Consider the following 18,075-nt stretch of genomic DNA (forward strand, 5'->3'; position numbering starts at 1 on the left):
CCAAAACACTAAGTCGTCCTAAGATTTCTGTGGTCTGGAGTCTATTGTCCTTTATTCCCTTTGTTTTACATTGGAGTGTTATAAAGTTGGAGGGTTCGTCCACTCTTTTTTTTGGCTTTCCCGTCTGGAAGATCATCAACAACCACTTAACTGGCGCTTAAACTTAGTCATTCGCTTGGATGCCGATGCCGCCATCACCAATTTTCACTCAAAGACTCCACTCTGACTCGCACTTGGAATACCACCGATCTACAGACACACTAAAGTTACTATACCTTATTCTCACTTCTATACTTTAAGCCTCTTTGGGTTCCGTACCCTCAAAAGTCTTGGGGAAAAGAAGAAGTAGTAGTATTCGACTTCCCCGGTCGACATTCCTGTCTTACCAATCTCAACTTACATACTTACACACATACTCACACACGACAAAATGGCGTGTCCATTCCTTCAGGGCACGCTCGCCCAGCCGCCGCGGCAAATCTCAGCGGAACAAGAGTTCGCCAACATCCGCTCACAATATCCATCTCTCTCTTCGACGGGCTGCACGACAAAGTTTTGCCAGTCCGGTCGGATGACGCACATGGACGAGGAGCGCGTTGGCCGGAATCAGTCCTACGCCCAAGTCCGCGAGGATGCGCTCGACTTCCTCCAGCAAATGCACAAGGACGGTCTCATTGACACGGAGCAGCTTCACCACCGGGCACACGAGGTCCTTCAGGAGATTCAAAAGAACTCGACAGAGGGCAAGTTCACAACGGCGTCCGAATGCGGATCGGAGGCGCCACCGGCAGCAACGGTTGGCTTGGTGGGTGGCCTTTGGACGCAGACTTTTGAAGAACTCGAGTTCGGGCTTCGGACGGCTTGGAAGCATGCTCGGAAGTGCATCATGCGATCAGAGTATAGCAACTTGAGGTATGAGAAAGATTCGGATGTGATGTCGAGTTATTTACTAATAGTCTTTGGCAGGCTATGCGACCTGAGACATGTTCGCACAAGCAAAAAGATGGCCGAGACTCTCATTGAGAACTTGAGAGTGGCCTACAACTCGGGTGAAATCAACCCGACAGTCTTTGTCTTCCCTCCCAGAGACATTGACAGCCGCGGTCCCATGATCTGGAACTCGCAACTCTTGTCCTTTGCAGGGGTAAGTCTTTCTACCTCCCAGTATGACAACCGATCAACTGACTAACACGGCCAAGTACCAACAATCAAACGGCACAATCCTCGGAGACCCCGCCAACGTGGAACTCACAAACGCCATCATCGAGCTCGGCTGGACACCGCCGCGCTTCCGCTCACAATGGGATCTGCTTCCCCTCGTCACCATGGCCGAGGGAGAAGAGCCCGTCATCACCGAGCTCCCCAAGGACGCATTCCCTCTGGTACATATCCGCCATCCCAAGCACCCTGAGCTCGAGACCCTTGGCCTGCGTTGGGTTCCCGCGCCGGCACTCAGCCGCCTTGGCTTCAGTATCGGCGGTGTCCAGTACACCGCTGCGCCCTTTATTGGATGGTGAGTTGAACTTGTTTTGAGGTGCAAGAATTACATCATTGACAAAGCAAACGCAGGTTCATGGACGCCGAGATCGGTGTTCGCAACCTCGCAGATTCCTTCCGCTACAACGCGCTTCCGCAGGTCGCCAAGGCGATTGGCTTGGTCGATGGCGATGTAGATGACCTCCCCGACTACGAGCGTCTGGCGGTGCTGGTAAGCATCTCTTACATATTGCTTACATCTGAGATGCGTCTGCTAACATTACCAACAAGTCCCGCGCGCAGCTCGAGCTCAACTACGCCACATACTGGTCTTTCGCTCAGGCCGGTGTCAGAATGTCAGATTCCCTTGGCGCGGCCGAGCAATTCGCCCAGTTCGATGACGAGCACCTCATGAACAACGGCTTCCGCCTCCCCTCTGACCCGTACTGGCTGGCACCGCCTCAAGGATCCATCATTCCCATCTGGCACCGCGGCGGCTCACCAAACTACCAACCAAAGCCCTTGATCTGCCGCCACGCCCAAGATCCCATCAAGGCCTGGCGCCGGCAACGACGGGCCCGCCCCGCGGCGCGGCCTTCTCACCACTACGCCTCGGACACGAAGCTCAACATCTCCATCCCCGTGGTGCCCTCCATCTCCCTCACGAGGCCCGTCACGCCAGTCTCCCCCTTCGGCACCGCCTCCTCCCCGTCGACGTTTCTCCCCATCCCTCCTCCGGCTTCGCAGCAGCAGCAGCAGCAGGCCTTCAGGCCCACCACGCCCCTGACGCCGTTAAGCCCCCGGGGGCCCGGGCGCAGGATCTACATCGGATTCTGCAGCTCGGGCAACGTCGCGATCAAGCTTTGCAAGAGGCTGTGCGCGCAGCTGCAGCACGCGTGCGACATCAACCCCAAGTTGGGGTCCGTCGTGGTGCCGTGCACGCTCAACGCCCTGCCCATCTCCATGGTCGAGCCCGATGACGTGCTGGTCATCGTCGCCAGCACGACGGGTCGCGGCGAGATCCCACAGAACGGCAAGGCCTTCGCCGACGCGCTGGCGAGGAATCCCAAGGCCATCTCGTGCCAGTATGCCATCTTTGCGAACGGCTCCCTCGAGTACGCCGATACCTACAACCAGGCCGCCATGGACATTGAGGAGCTTCTGAGCAAAGGTGATGCCCAGAGACTCATTGGTATGCGCGAAGCCGACACCGCGACAGAGAACCCTCCGTGGTCCGTCCTCGGCCAGTTCTTCGATCAGGTTCTCGCGGGGCTCCAAAAGTCAAGCCCGCCACAAGAAGAGAACAAGACGAGTGACGTGCAGCGGACCGCTCGCCAGGTCAGACCCTTTGACACCCGTCCGTGGTTTCAGGCAAAGGTCGTCGGACAGCCTGTCCTTGGCACCGCTCCGGACGGCATGAAGAGGGTCACCCTCGACCTGGGCGATCGCGAGTACCCGACCATGGGCAGCGTCTGGATTCTGCCGCCAAACTCCCAGAACAAGGTGTCTCGCGTCCTGGGCGCTCTCGGCGTGCAGGCCGAAGAGCGGCTTAGTCTTCCCGGTGAGCCTACCGTAGGCGAGTTCTTCCAGCGGTTTGCCGACTTGGACCAGCCTTTCAAGTCTACACAGTGGGCAGAGTGGCTGTCTCTTCCGCAGCCGGAGACGTTGGCCAAGGTTCCTATTGAGAATGTGGTCCACCAGATTCCTGCCAACTGGAGACAGACCGTGACGCTGGATGCGCTGTGCAACGCGATGCCGACGATCCAGCCGAGGGAATACTCCATTGCCTCTGACGGTTCGAGAACGAAGCAAAAGAATGGAAACACGCTGGATCTCTTGGTGCAGCACCACGCCAACGGCAAGTTCTCGGACAAGTACCTCAACTGCTTCGAGACCTTTGGTGCCGCGACCTGCAAGATCCGCCCTTCATCGCACCTGCAGGCCATGGCCGAGAACCAGGACAAGCCGATGATTGTGTTCACAACGGGATCCGGCATGGCCCCCGTCCGCGGACTCCTGCAGAACCGTCTCCAGCGTCTTCGGTCCTCGGGCGACAAGTCCGCCAAGGGCCCCGCGATCAGCCTCTTCGCCGGCTTCAAGGCGGCCGACGAGTCTCTCGTGCGCGAAGCGGTGCAGGAAGCAAGCGAGGCGGGCATTCTCGATATCCTCAGGTTGACGGGGAGTAACAAGGAGAAGAGGAGGGCGCAGGATGCGATGCTCGAGGCTGGTGTCCGGGAGAAGCTGGTCAAGAACATCGAGGATGGCGCTCTCGTGTTTGCGTGCGCTAGGCCGAGGGCCGTTGATGATTTCTTGAACAATTTGAGCGAGGTGTTGGGTCGGGATGCTAGAGAGGTGTTGGGCGATCGGTTTGTTGCTGATGTTTACCAGCCTGCTACTTGAGGGCGTTTCTTGATTCTTTTCTCATTTTCCTTTTTTTTCTCCCATCATGGCATGCGCATTATAGATTAGACGGCGGATTGGATCGATTCAAAGCGAGGCGTTGGCGGATTTCATAATGTCACAAGATGAGGGAATAGTCGAGTATTTTATGTAGAAGTACTTCAAGAAAAGTCATATCAAAACTTGACCAACAACTCTGTCTTCATGTGGCACCATAAATGCTGTAACTGGGCTTTACTTGTGCTTTTAGGTCTGCGTAGTTTCTTCTGAATGTGTTTTTTTTTTTTTTTGAATGCAATCAAAATGCATTTCGGATGGCTGGGCCTTCATTACCCTATAATCGAGACCAGATTATCGTCCAGAACATCTGGTCACCATTCCACTCAGGCATATTACTTTCTTCCCACTTGCGCTTTTCCAGTTTGCGTTGCAGATGTGCATTTGATTTACAGCCTTTCGGCAGATTCATAACTGTTGTACATCATGATCATAACAACCATACAATGCTTGGTATCCTTCCATCCGTAAAAGTAATCCCTATCAGACTCCCGAACCCTCACCCTTTACCGAGGGTTCTCAGCCTCGGCAGAAGCCTGCGTCACGCTCTCAGGCGCAATGTTCCCCTCCGCCGAGATGCTATCCGGCACGCTCTCAGGAACATAGTAATCCGAACCGCGGAACTTCTCCCCGCCAACACCAGGCGCCTTAGTGCCTACATTATTCCGCACGGCACCCTCGCCCTGCAGCAAGATATCATCTTTCTGGTCCTGCGTGCCGAGCGAAGAAATCTTCTTGGCGGGGACGACGTCGTCGTCGTTGTCGGCCGGGTTCTTGGGCGGCTGCTCGGGCTTGTACGAGACGTTGTTGATCGGGTCGCCCTGGACGGTGACGGTGGCGCCCGGGAAGCGGTTCTCCGTCTGGATGTTGGAGACGCCGGCGTCGTCGTTGCCCTGGGGGCGGGCGGCGCCCGTCTTGGATTGGTATGTGTTCATGTCGAGTTGGGCCTGAGCTGCCGTCTCCATGAGCTGATCCTTTGAGGGTGCCATTTTGTATGTTGTTATTGTAGGATATGGTTTGAGTCGTGGTTTGAAATGTTGGGTATAAGTGAAATGAAATAGCGGGTGCTTATGAACCAGTTGTTTGAAGGTTGTGTTTGGAGGTTTGGTTTGCTTGAGATTGCAATGATGAGCAGGCATTCCACGGTCTGCAATCATCAACTTATGTAGTCTTCGTCGAGTCTCATTCAGGCTTGCCGTCTCATGTCAAACCTGGCGACGTCATCTTCGTGATATCACCCATCGCTGTGCGATGAAATCACTGCATCCGCCAAAATGTGGTGCTGGTGGGGACGGTTTTATCTCATCGATATCTCATCGACACTGATCGAACTGGCCAGATGGTATGCCGCCACCGCATTATCGTCCAAACTCCAGAGACCCTCGATGCAGCCATGATTAAAACAGAAAATCCACGGTTTGACGTAGGGGTGATATCAGTACCCCTTTAAAGCTTTGCTGCGTGATCGGCGCTATACATAGGATGAATCTGAGTGAGCGGGCCGGCCCCGGTGTGCTCCGTTCCTTCGGGCACTTTGCTCCGGAAAGCTGTTGAGGCCCAGTGCTGGCCAGCCTGGAATTCTGTTGTAAGCTCGCATCTAGCACACTCACTTCATATTGCCCAATCTGAACTCATCTTTCAAGTGAAGAACTAGGTATCATTTGACTCTGCGTTATAGCCTTGAACCCCAAGTAAGGGTGGTCTATGTTTCTTTTTTTTCAATCAAAGCCAGCACAGCGTGCTTTCAAGATGACTTCGATGCACGCTGTGATGGTGGAACATGTGAGTGCCCAACTGCCTCCTGCAAGTCACATCCTAGGCTTGAAAATCTTGAACCACAAAATCCCTCCGATTCATCAACGCCTTATTGCCGATGCTATTGCTCGGCCCCTGGCTCAAAAGAACGCCCAAAACTAACCGTCGGTGCCGCTGCTGCGGAAAGTGGCGCATAGTGCAGCATAGTGATGGGTCAGATCGAGCACGTTCTGAGGGAGGCTGGTAGCTTGGATGATGCTTCTGATCTTGACTGCACCCTCGTCCTCAATGAGTGTCCGAACTGTATGGAGGAGCTCTGGTGAGAACTCAGAGTACCATCTGTACTGCCAGGTGACGAGACGAATGACCGACGCGACCGTTTCGCGAGTGTTCTTGCCCTCCTCAAACACGCGAAGGATGCCAGTCAAGGCCTTAGGGCTGAATCTTGCGGCGAGGCACGCTCTATAGGCCTCGACAGCTTCTTCTGGGTGTTGAAGTCTTTCCGCCAGAGAGCCTAGAATTTCCCACTCCTCAGCCGACTTCTTATACTGCATGGATTGCGCGCGATACTGGGCCATTTGTGTGCGCCAGATCGTGTAGACGCGCAGATCCTCATACAACACCATGAAGAGGCTGTCAAGCCAGCGCTCGCAAAGCCGCTTGTTGTTCAGCTTAGAGAGATGGTCGTCGGTCTGCGCACCCTGATAAGTGTTAACTTGGCTTCAGCCAAGGGGAAGACTGAACACTTACATTCTCCGCATCGCCCTTCAGTTCACCGGGGTCGATGGCATGGGTAGGCTTCTCTACAGCCTCTGTCTGTCCATTTGGTGCCAATGTCTCGGCAGTAGAATCAGTATCCGCTGGCTTCGCCTTCTTCTCCTCATCTCCCTCTTCGTCGTCACTTTCCGAGTCTGATCGGTCGCCATTTGTTGTCGGGTCTGGGGTTCCACGAAGGCCGTCGGTGCTGGGGTTACGCTGAGGCTGCGAGGTTTCCTGCTTCTCGGAGCGGTATTCGTCCTCCATGACAAAGACTGTGCTTCTAATCTTGAGAAGCTGATCCCATCCAATCTTTGAAGTCATCTCGGTCAGGATGCCGTAAGCCTGCTTGAAGGTTCCCTTATAAACCGAAGCACGAAGGTTCAGGAGACTAGCATCGACCTGTTCAGAGTATCTAGACTCGGGTTCACTGTCGATCTCATCCAAGCGGGTCTCGGGAAGAGTTGGGAGGTGAACATCCTTCGGCTCAGGCATTTGAGGCGCGTCCTTGTCCTGGTATGTGAACATGGGGCAAGAGTTGAGGATGGTCAGGGCATTCTCCCAGTCCTCCATTGCCACGTAGACTTGCGCCAGTCTCGCCCATGTGCCGAATTCACTAGGAGCGGCAATGGTACTGCGGTCGGCGCAGCCCAGGGCCAAGCGAAGTCTCTCTTCCTTCAACTCTGGCGTTGCGGCTGTCTGCGCCTTTCTGAGGAGGAACTCGGCTTGCGTATCGAGCATAACATAGTCCATCGGCGACTCTTTGAGTGCCTGATGCAGCACCTTGACACCTTGGACTTCCTCGTTGCCCATAAAGAGGACCTTGGCCAAGAGGGAGGAGACCTCGATGTTTTGGTCTCTGAGTTTCTCGAAGAGGTTGATGCCGGAAGCATGGCGTCCCGTGGTCTGAAAGTACTTCAAGAGGCCTGCGGTCAGGTGGTTCGAGACATTGTTCGGCACTTGAACGACAGAGTCTGAGCCCAGCTGCCAGCCTACGATACCATTAGCACAGAAACCCTGAATGTTCTCAAATATATGGGTACCTCGGAAGAAAAGCTGCTCGGCGGCGCCGAGGAAGCGGTGTTCGGTTTCGGTGTTGGTAACAGGGTTGTATCTGCGCACACCCATAATCTTCCGAATCGTCTCTCCGCTACCATCATCCGCGTAAGAGTAGGCTCGAAGGACACTGCACAGGTAGGTCTCCAGCCACAAGTCATCCGTCGCCTTGCGCTTCTCGCCTCGCTCGTCCACACAGTAGCTTTCGACAGTTCCAGGGATCGTTACATGAACCCGCATGTCGAGTCGAGAGAAGGCATTGTAACAGCTAGCAGTGAATTAGCTACTTGAACTCTGTGTTGATGTTGAAAAGGTTCGCGTACCAGTAGAGACCTTCCGAAATCTTCGTTTGCACAGCCTGGCCATGCTCGCGGTAGGTCAGGGTGTTGATGTAGGCAGCAAGACTGGCCGAGGACGAAGCGTCGACGCCGGTGACGTGGTGGTAGACTCCGATCTACAGCAGGATGCTAATTAGCACAGCTATAGGTTTGTTGGATGTGGATTATCATTTACCTGCTTGCCAGGGTTTCTCGTGGCCTGCTTCAGGAGATGGACAAGATCGGGAGGGCCAAGCTCCCGAAGGGAGATGAGGGATTCGGTTCGGGCTTCAATTGATTCAGAGAGAATCTCCTCGGTAAGCCTGGCAAACAGATTAGAATTAGAAGCAGTGAACGGATGGAATGGGGATGGTAGACTAACTCGGGCACAGCCGGCGCAACCATGGCGGCGGTTGTTGCGTGTCAAGCTTTGGCGGCGCGCAGTGTGGAAGCAACGTTCTCGATGAGGATGGACTGGATACGGTGTTATGAGCGAACGATTCGATGCATGTGTGCGCGCAGGAGAAGGCGCCTATGAGCGATTCTGGCCCGCACGCTCGAGAGAATGGCTGGGAGTAGAGGGATGGATGTTGGTGATTGGAGGCGGTTCGAGGTGTGGTCGGTGAGATTGACGAGGGATGGAGGATTGACGTGCACAGCTTGTGCAATGGAGTTGGAGGTGGGATTGCGGCGTGAGGCGTGAACTGGACACTTGGGGAAAGAAGGTAGGTAGGTAGGTGGTGACGGTAGGCACTGTGGGCAAGCTTGGACTCCACGACTCTCTGTATCCTTCTCAGATAGGTACTTACTTACCTGCTCCGTATTCCGTGCTCCGTACGTGTGCCAGGAGTCTAGGACTGGGAACCTTTTGCCAGCTTGCCAGCTTGGAACACCTCGATAATGATTGACGTTGTGCAACTGACAAGGGAGTTGAGGCCTGTCATTGGCAGGGGACAGACGTGATGGAGAGCAGATGGAGCTGCCACGCTGCTTTGCTGGAGGTGATTGACAGGGCCAACCGCCAAAGAGCCACGATTTAATTAGACCACGGGCGCTTTCCCAAGTTCCATTCGGCGGCCGGCGGGACTCAAACGTGGCCGGGGCCTGAATCGGGTGGGTCCAACGCACCTCTACGCAGTAGGCTCTAGGTGTGAGGTGGTTTGCGGCTTGCCGCATTGCCATGTTCCTGAGGTGCTGAGATGCTAGCTGGTACCGAGTTGGATGCTTACGTAAGGCACCTCGCTTGAGTCGCTGCACGGACACTCGAACAGCGCAACCCCCTGAGCCTTGGCCTAATTGTCCTGTACGGATACAGAGTAAACTACCTGAGGTATACTTATCAGCCTATCAGGGAGTTTGGAGCTGGAAGCTAGAAGCTAACCCCTGGCCAGAGTCTGACGCGAAAGCTGCAAGTGCCCTGTGGGCTCTCCCTTCCACTACCTACCTTACCTACCTAGGTAGCTGGTGTAGTGCGATACGTACCGCCAGCAAGCAACCAATTTAACGTTCCTGAATTCAGGTCGCGTCAATCCTCGAAGCCACGCGCATCGATTTTCCCCGAGGTCATTATGGCTGCGCATTCGTCTAGAACCACATCCTTTTGAACATCCGATCCCCTCCTTCACATCGCACGTTATTATATATAGTAGATCGTCGTTATAATCAATCCGGTCGCAAGACCCTGCCGACAATATGGTTCGTATATGAAATGTCATCGAATATTTGCCCTTGCGACCAAAGCTAACCCCAATATGTAGCCGGCTTTCCAAGCGATCAACGTCGAAGCCGAGGAGAACTCGGATGATGAGGTCGACACCACCCGCGAGCTTCATGTACGCGCCGATGTATCACTCCGATATTCCAACCCATACTGACTACTTCTCAGGTCGATGAAGCTCTCAAGCGCTTCCAGAATGCCCTGAAGCTGCATGCTCAAGGCCCTCGATTCTTCGACGAAGCTTCCGACGCCTACGACGATCTCTTCAAGTCCGAAATCTTCAAATACCCCGAGGCTTCTACCGAGTACGAAAGGGCAGAAAGGCAGCCAGATCAATTACTCGCCGATCCCGCTCTTGCCGGCACTCTCGATCTTCAATCTGCCGATGTTGATACCACCGGCAGCAGTCTTCCTCAAGCCTTCTTCCTTGCATACAAGAACCGCGGTCAATTTCTCCTTGATCGCACCCGACATGCCGCCCGAGCCGTCGGAGACGGTGCGTCGTCTTACTTCGAGAAAGACGATGCCCTCCAAAATATGCATAGCGCTCTGGTCGACTTCAATGCCGCTCTTGACCGCGATCCGTCCGATGCAGAGTTGTGGCGTCGTACAGCCCGTGTTGCTGCATCGTTGAAGAGCTCCAGAATCAACAGATACTGCCTCGAAGCTGCTATCGAACTCGACGATGACCCCGCTGTTCTCGAGGTCGAGCCACCATCTTTGGCAGAAGGATTCGCCGGTCAACAACTCAAGGACCAGCTGCAAGCCCTGTCGGATGAGATCGCCTTGTCTCACCCCATCATGGGTCCTTGGGTGAAGAGAGACATGCCCGACTTCATCAAACGACACATTGATCCCATGCCGTATTTGCCGAATCCGACAAAGGAAACTGGGTCCGCCCGCACCAATGTCGAGGAAGCAGGCCTCGCCCGTCTTACTGTAGAGGTCCCAACTGCATCATGGGCCGACTTGGGTATGGCACTCGTGCAGTTCATACTCGAAATGGGGCAGACAAGCCGCGGCATTGTCATTGAGCTTCCTGAAACGGATGACGATGATGACGTGGTTATGGAAAGCCAACCAGAGCAGGAAGTACAAGCAAACGGCTCGGATGGCAAAGAAAAGGGCGAGAACTCGGCACAGGAGGACAAGCAGGAAACTACGAGAAAGACAGAGAGCGTGGAGCCCGCTGCGAAGGAAACCCCCAAACCTGCCGAGAGCACTCGCAAGGGTCGAAGCGCCTCCCAGCCCTCTCGAAAGCGATCCCATTCAGCAGCTGGCAATCCCGAGGGCCAAGAGGAGGAGAGCCTCGTCGAAAAAAGGAGTAAGCGTATTAGGAGGCGAGAGACAGCAGCCGCAGAAGAAGTTCCGGACCCAAGTGCCGTGCTTGCGTCCCAGCTGGCCCCTTATCAAGCCACCGACCAAAATTTGTTCCAGGCTACTAAGAACATGCTGGAAAACATCGGAGTCACGAATCAGGACACTCTAGACCGCATCAGCGAAGTGTTGGACTCCCTTGCTGCAGAGGAACGCGGCGCTTCCATAAAAAACCAAGCGACCTTGGATCTCCGCAATGCGATCGTCTCTTTCAGCGAAGAGAATGCGAAAATCTTGCTCAACAAACAGGCACAGGCATCACTAAGCTTGTCTTCTTTCCTTGAGCATGCCAAAGGGGGTTCTCAGAAGATGTCAATCATACCACCCTTCAAGGAGACGCAGGGCATCACTGCTTTTGTAAAGCGCGTAAATTCCTCCTGGATGACTGCCCAGGATGTTGCGTACGAATGGATCAAGACGATATGTCCCAGCTATCTCCAAACGAAGTGGTCAGATGTCTTGAAGACGGCCGTCGTCCAAGTCATCAGTAGGTTCGATCAGGATATCCTTCAAGCCATCAACTACGACTTGGACCGCGCGAGACAATCAGACGATGCGAACAAGGAATTTGGGTTTGTTAAACACATCGTCGAGATGCTCTTCGAGATTCACCTTGACGTGTATGAGAGAATCACCAACCCCAATAGTGTCGTTGACTACAGCATCCGCGTTGAAGCCAGGGGTCGCTTGGGTCGGTGGCTAGACATGGCTTCAGCTTTGCTGAGGGACGCCGCAGAAGAAGGCAACGAAGACTTGACTGGCCGCTTCCTCTGGGCTGCCATCTTTTCCACGACTCTTACGGAGAACGCGTCGAGAGAGTACATTCTGCAGTGCTGGACCAGTTTACGAGATTTTCTCGCAGAAAGTGGGATTGATCAACTACTACTTCCGAATAATCCGGTGATACCTGAAATTTCGGAGGCGGCGGCCGATAGAGAGATCTCTAAGCTGACCACTATGGACTTCTTCCTCGGACTCTTCCAGGACAATGTTAGCGACCCAGTTGCCGTCATTGATAACCTTGAGCCCGTCCTCAATCCAGGGTCTGTTTACGTCACCCTGCCATCCGAGGATTCGGCAGAAGACGGAGAAGAGGCATCTGGCCGCTCCAATACGAAGAAAGTGCCCATCATGGAGTGTGCAAGCCAAAGCCTCCAGGATCTTTGGAGGTTTTTGTTGGGAACTAGCACGGAACTGCGTCTTTTCCTCTGGACACGACTTAGCGACGCGTATGCCAGCATCAAATATTCGACGAAACAGTTCTCATGCCAGCTCAAAGCCATCGAGATGCTCACGGCGGACTTGGAAAGCGACAGTTATCTCAAGAACGCTCCAGAAACTAGACCGCCGTTAGTGTTGAAGATGCTCAAATCGCTGGATGATCTACTGATCACGGCACTTTCGTTGGCTTTGAATGATAGCTCCGCGTACGACATTGTCGATGAAGACCATCTCAAATCGACATCGGCTGCTCTCATCAAATTGAGCTGCATGCTTCACGTATCGGCAATGCATGAGGACGAAATTCGCATCGGTATGACACGTGTCCCGCCGAGTAGTCCCTCATTCCAGCCTTTCCTCAACAAGCTGCGTGAGATTCAAGTGCGTGTATGGTGCCTCCAGTACACGGTCGTCAAGGTCGGTGTAAACCAAAACGGAAAGATATTCCCGAATCCTGAGATGGAGTTGGCAGACTTTTTGTCTGCAATCCATCAGGTAATTGGGCTCAGGAAATGCTGTAAAGCCTCAAACAAGATTTTCTTGAAGATGATGCGGGTTGAGTTGCTCAAGTTCAAGAAGATTGAAAACTGGGAAGACTATCTTGGGCAAGTGCTTTACGACCTCCACGGTCTCAAACTTGGTGTCGGTGTTGGAGAGGTTCAGGACCATGGCTGCCCCCCGGAGAAACTCGAGAAGCGCAACGCCATGCAGCTTGTGGACAAGATTACGGTCCTGGCAAGGAGGATGCCCCGAAAGGACCTTCTCAAGTCAGACCTCAAAACGACCATCGAGCACATGCAAGGAGCCATTGGACAGACAAAGTCGACGCCTCAGATGATTCACAACCTGAGGAACTTTACCGAGTATCTGAAGCGGCCGATCCACCCCCTTCGGCTTTACCAAGCCCTCACCGGCGGTGTTCAGTTGGACGTCGTAGCTGTAAACACTCCCGAAAGCGCCCTAGCCAGGCACGGCTGGTTCTTCCTCCTAGGCATGATTGCCCTGACGAGGTTCAAGCAAGTGGATTTGAGCAAGCGGCAAACACCAGGTGCAACTGACGACTTGCGGCTCGCGGCCACTTTCTTGCGGCTGCAACTTCAGTTCACTCCAGATAAGTGGGATGCCTGGTTCCGCCTAGCCGAGTGCTTCGACTACGAGCTCGATGAGGCTGTGTTGTGGTCGGCCGACAAGATGAACAAGGAACGCGGCGAATTGCTCAAATTCCAGCGGAATTCGATTCATTGCTATACTCTAGCGTTGTCTAACTCTTGGGAGGCAGAGATCGATGACGAGGACGAGGATCCGCTCTACGAGCTCTATCATAACTTTGCTATGCGCCTGTACGCATCCAGCCGCGAGCCTCTTGCTATGGAGCCCTTCCAACATGCGGACCAAGAGAGATTCTTCATCGAAAGCGAGGGAAATGGAACCTTCCAAAGGGTCCTTCACGACCAGATGCAAGACTACAAAGTCTGGAAATACGCAGCTGGCTTGTTCAAACGGGCCATGAGGCGTAAACCAATGGACGGGAGGTTCGTTGTCCTTTACAATTACGCCGAACCTTGACTGACTCTGAACAGGAATCCGTACATGCTTACCAAATGTTTGTGGAAAATGTACCAGAAGCCCATTGACCAGCTTAGCAAAAAGGACCGGGAGACCCGCCCATCACTTGAGTACTTGATTTCGGCCCTCGAACACGCTGTCGAAGTTGTTGCGGCGGTGCCCAAATCGCGGCATAGCGATCCTATCCTGGAGCCGCACTACAAGATCGTCTCGATAGTGTACAAGCTGGTTGTTCGGGGCGAGTTGAAGCCACAAGAGGGCGCAGACATTCTGTCGAGGCAACCATTTGGTATGGAACTCGGAGACGATATCACTCTTGACGACAACGAAGATTGGGAGGAATATGTGATCCGGAATTTGCATCACTTACGGGATAAGGACAAGTCCAACTGGCAGCACCGTATCATTATGCGTCATGCCCGCCTGCTTTTCGATGAGGATGGCGAATCACCCGAGCTTGTGCAAGCCAAGGCAGCCTTCAATGTCCTTCGAGAATCCATGTTTACCAAGACAATGGTTATGAATGTCTGGAAGTGCGACGCGGAGCGTTCTGGGCGCCACCACGTCTATACGTCCCAGTATATCCGCTTCATGGTCAAGATTTTGGTGGTTATGAACGACCGAGTGAATTTGGAAATGGTTCTCAGGCGACTTCGGAAGAAGGGCGCCGACTTCTACCACTTTGGCGACTTGTGGCAGATGTGCTCCATGGCTTACCTTAGACTTCTACGTCAGGGCTTCCAAATTTCCCCTACGTTGGAAGACGCTTTCAAGTCGACATCGATGGAAGAGCTGGAGATCATGGCGGATCGTATCACGGAGTGGGCCGGAGGTCCGGCAACGGACATTCCCGCCTTCAACTGCTTGAAGGAGACGATTGAGTTGAAGAAGCTCAACGGCGGCCTCATGAAGGCTGGGGCAATTGACGACCTAATCAACGACTGTTACGCCATCATCTACCAGGAGATTGGCCCTTCGCTGCCCGGCCCTGAGCCTCACGAAGTTCTCGAAGCACGTGCTAGGGCTCGTGCCAGAGAAGAGGCCGATGGCGGGATCGAGCTCAAGCCATCCACTTCCTTGGGCAACCTGCTGAACCCATCATCGGCGCAAGACTCGGGAGCCAATGGTGAAGGTGATAAGACGGCATCGGCACTTGAGGCAGCACCCAGGCGCAGGGCGGGCGTTCGTCGGCCTGATATCATTCGTAAGGCGGAACAGGCGTTTGCCCGGTACGGTGAAGCGCCAAAGCCATCAGTTGCTCCTTCCAAATCTCGTGTGGGTTCGGTTTCGAGTGGCAGGAACGGAACGCGCACTCCCGTTGGAGACGCCGGGGAGGCCAGTGATACCGAGGAGCTCAACGAAGGAGACACTGTCGAAGAGATCGAGGACACGGAGATGAAGGACGACACTGCCATGGATGTTGATGAAGCGGACGAAACGCTTGCACAGGCCACGGCAGCGTCCAGTCCGCGGGGCAGCATTCACGATTCTGCAGATGATGAGAGTGAACTTAGCGATGTTCCGGATGACTGGGATGAGCAGCCCCCTCCTTCACTCATGTTCCCTAATCTCAGGAAGAGCGTGGATTCAGGTCGCGCCGAAGAGGCGAATAACTCTAGTGATGGCGATGACGAAGAGGGCGAAGACGGTGAAGAGGAAGGAGAAGAAGAAGAGGGCGACGGCGAGGAGGTTGAGGAAGGTGAGGAAGGCGAGGAGGTTGAGGAGGGCGACGAAGCTGAAGAAGGTGAAGAGGGTGAGGAAGGCGATGAGGCCGAAGAAGGCGAAGAAGGCGAAGAAGGCGAAGAAGGCGAAGAAGGCGAAGAAGGCGAAGAAGGCGAAGAGGGCGAAGAGGGCGAAGAGGGTGAAGAGGGCGAAGAGGGTGAAGAGGGTGAAGAGGGTGAAGAGGGTGAAGAGGGTGAAGAGGGTGAAGAGGGTGAAGAGGGCGAAGAGGGTGAAGATGGCGAGGAGACCGAAGAAGCTGAAGAAGGTGATGAGGAAGAAGAGGCCGAAGATGGAGAGGAGGGTGATGAAGATGAGGAAGCCGAAGAGGGTGAAGATGAGGAAGTCGAGGAGGGCGAAGGCGATGGCGAAGAGGAAGAGGAAGAGGAAGAAGAAGAGGGAGAGGAAGACGAAGACGAGGATGCGTAGAACACTCGACAGTCTTCAGAAACCTTGGCGGACGTCGGGAAGTAATTTCTTGGTGTACAGGTGTTTTTTGTCACAGTGTTTTCTCCTTAGTCACATCGGATACTGCGCCGGCTAGGTCGTGTCAAGGCGAGTGTGTTTAACAGTCAGAGGTTATCTATAGTAAGTGCGATTCATGAGAAGCACACAGTCATCAGCGTATGGGGTATCCATATATATGAGATGCTCAAAACATGAATTCGAACAGTTGAAGTAATCCCATGTCGTTGATTGCGAGATCACTTTAAGATCAAGAACTTAGGTCTCTACACCACTTCCCTGTTCATCTCTATAAGGCAGCAAGCTCGTATTCATGTGCACCATTTGGAAGGTAAAGAAGGAGGACTGCCGCCACACGGTGGAGCGCGGGACAGACATATGTTCGCGGGGCAGGACTCGCGGTCGGTGTCTGTCGAGATTGAGGTATGAGACGCGCTGGGAGGTGGGATATTGCGATGCGTGCTTGAGGGATGTTGAGAGGCGGAATCATTATGGATATGCTTGAACATTAGAGGAGTCTGGCGTTCAAGCCGGATTTTGGTTTGGATTACTCGCTCTTTGGCAAAAAGCTGCAAGGTGCCAGCTCTCAAGATGCTACCTATAAGCCATAAGATTGCATCTTCTCTCTTGAATTCCTCCAGAGTTTTACTTCCTGTTCTCGCCTGAGTAAGTGTCCGCTTCACAAGGGCAAAATATGACCAAGCTTGCCTATTCGATGTGACAGAGTGCCCAACAGTACATAGATGCTTGCCTTAGCTTCAGACGGCAGTTTCTCCGTTATTGTCGCGAACCCAAGGTCTACAGCTTTGTTTTGGATCTTCTCAATCATAATAATTGAAGCAGTTAGATGAACCGAGAAATCCAGAAACTTTTGGGACAAAACACAGTCGTCAAGTAAGAGGTTATTCTCGCCAAGCTTGACTTCAGCTCGGTGGGCAGAGTTGCTATGGGGGTGCATCTCAATCCCACCTAAGCCCACGGGACGTACGGTAAGCTAATCCCACACCCCACCTCCGATGCCAGGGCCAGCATTACGCCTTCCCAGTGCCGCCTGTTCAGCCCGCCGCACCCAGCAAGCAAAGCAACAGCAACGCCAGCCAGCCAGCCAGCCGCAGCCGGCAACTTCCGCCCGTCGACAACCTTCCACCACCGACCGTCCGCCCGCGTTGCCTGTTACCTATCCATCGCCTGCAAGCAAGCTAGCTCCTCCCAACACCATCACCATCACCAATCCGCAACTCCAACACCACAAACCCACCACAATCACAACCAGCGACACCGCGAAACCTGCGAAACCCACGAAAAAAAAAAAAAAAAACTACTCTAGGAATCCGGTCAATCTCACCCTTCAGTCGACGACAATCGCAATCTCGCACAACCGAGAGGGAGCGCAAGGCATTCCTCAATCCACCACCACAAAGACACACATCCCACACAATGGCCTCAGACGCAAAGCCCCAGGACAAGACCGCCTCCGCCGCGGACCCAAAGGCCGACGAGACGACGCAGCAGCAGGCGGCGGCGGCGAAGAAGCCCGCGCTCGGCGAGGACGACGAATTTGAGGATTTCCCCGTCGACGGTACGTCTCTTTCACCCTTCATTGTCGATAATCTCCTTTCCATAGTGTTTGAAGGAGCATCTACTGCTTCGGCTTTACTATGATGGGGGGATGATGATGGCATCACTTGGTCCATCTGTTCCATCGTAACCTCGAGCTACGTTGGAGCGGCATCATCATTCCCGGCCATCATAGACACGCCACACTATTCTATCTGCTTTGTTTGCGAAGAAAGAACCAAATGCTAACGTATCTACCACAGACTGGCCCCAGGAAGAGACCGAGGCAGCTGCGGGCGGCGGTGGCTCGACGCAGCACCTGTGGGAGGAGAGCTGGGACGACGATGACACGACCGACGACTTCTCGGCGCAGTTGAAGTATGGCAAATCCCCCACCCTTCGAGACCACCTTCCTAATGAGAGTACTGACAACACCACAGGGAAGAGTTGAAGAAGGTCGAGGCATCCAAGAGACGATAAGCCACTCACGGTGTGTGTGTGTGTGGGGTACGATGATAGGAGGCGGAATGACGCATGGGTGGACTTGGTGGGAATCACGGCATAGACTACACTACGTAACGAGCTCTATACGACTGGCGACATACCAGGAATGAAATCACAACTGGGCACACGAGG

General features: G+C 54.0%; 6 protein-coding genes across 6 annotated transcripts; 3 read left to right on the forward strand and 3 right to left on the reverse strand.

Moving 5' to 3' along the window:
- Positions 1 to 430: 430 nt before the first annotated feature.
- On the forward strand, positions 431 to 3,876 carry CLUP02_05167 (nitric oxide synthase; the record flags this gene model as incomplete). Its single annotated transcript, XM_049284176.1, has 5 exons — positions 431 to 912; positions 997 to 1,144; positions 1,200 to 1,513; positions 1,570 to 1,708; positions 1,768 to 3,876. The coding sequence occupies 5 exons, from the start codon at positions 431 to 433 to the stop codon at positions 3,874 to 3,876; spliced, it is 3,192 nt and encodes a 1,063-aa protein (XP_049141319.1).
- Positions 3,877 to 4,439: 563 nt separating this feature from the next.
- Positions 4,440 to 4,922, reverse strand: CLUP02_05168 (uncharacterized protein; the record flags this gene model as incomplete). Its single annotated transcript, XM_049284177.1, has 1 exon — positions 4,440 to 4,922. The coding sequence occupies one exon, from the start codon at positions 4,920 to 4,922 to the stop codon at positions 4,440 to 4,442; it is 483 nt and encodes a 160-aa protein (XP_049141320.1).
- Positions 4,923 to 5,846: 924 nt separating this feature from the next.
- Positions 5,847 to 8,222, reverse strand: CLUP02_05169 (uncharacterized protein; the record flags this gene model as incomplete). Its single annotated transcript, XM_049284178.1, has 5 exons — positions 5,847 to 6,389; positions 6,439 to 7,768; positions 7,824 to 7,954; positions 8,014 to 8,140; positions 8,200 to 8,222. The coding sequence occupies 5 exons, from the start codon at positions 8,220 to 8,222 to the stop codon at positions 5,847 to 5,849; spliced, it is 2,154 nt and encodes a 717-aa protein (XP_049141321.1).
- Positions 8,223 to 9,509: 1,287 nt separating this feature from the next.
- CLUP02_05170 (uncharacterized protein) lies at positions 9,510 to 15,846 on the forward strand (the record flags this gene model as incomplete). The annotated part of the gene is made up of 5 exons (XM_049284179.1): positions 9,510 to 9,512; positions 9,575 to 9,649; positions 9,703 to 13,664; positions 13,713 to 15,442; positions 15,803 to 15,846. 5 exons carry the CDS (start codon positions 9,510 to 9,512, stop codon positions 15,844 to 15,846), a joined length of 5,814 nt encoding a protein of 1,937 aa, XP_049141322.1.
- On the reverse strand, positions 15,286 to 16,840 carry CLUP02_05171 (uncharacterized protein; the record flags this gene model as incomplete). The annotated part of the gene is made up of 5 exons (XM_049284180.1): positions 15,286 to 15,850; positions 15,921 to 15,957; positions 16,032 to 16,124; positions 16,229 to 16,590; positions 16,647 to 16,840. The coding sequence occupies 5 exons, from the start codon at positions 16,838 to 16,840 to the stop codon at positions 15,286 to 15,288; spliced, it is 1,251 nt and encodes a 416-aa protein (XP_049141323.1).
- Positions 16,841 to 16,898: 58 nt separating this feature from the next.
- On the forward strand, positions 16,899 to 17,919 carry CLUP02_05172 (DSS1/SEM1 family protein; the record flags this gene model as incomplete). The annotated part of the gene is made up of 4 exons (XM_049284181.1): positions 16,899 to 17,233; positions 17,304 to 17,461; positions 17,703 to 17,817; positions 17,880 to 17,919. The coding sequence occupies 4 exons, from the start codon at positions 16,899 to 16,901 to the stop codon at positions 17,917 to 17,919; spliced, it is 648 nt and encodes a 215-aa protein (XP_049141324.1).
- Positions 17,920 to 18,075: the final 156 nt, after the last annotated feature.

The sequence above is a fragment of the Colletotrichum lupini genome, chromosome 3 (assembly GCF_023278565.1).
Source record: "Colletotrichum lupini chromosome 3, complete sequence".
Taxonomy (NCBI): Eukaryota; Fungi; Ascomycota; class Sordariomycetes; order Glomerellales; family Glomerellaceae; genus Colletotrichum; species Colletotrichum lupini.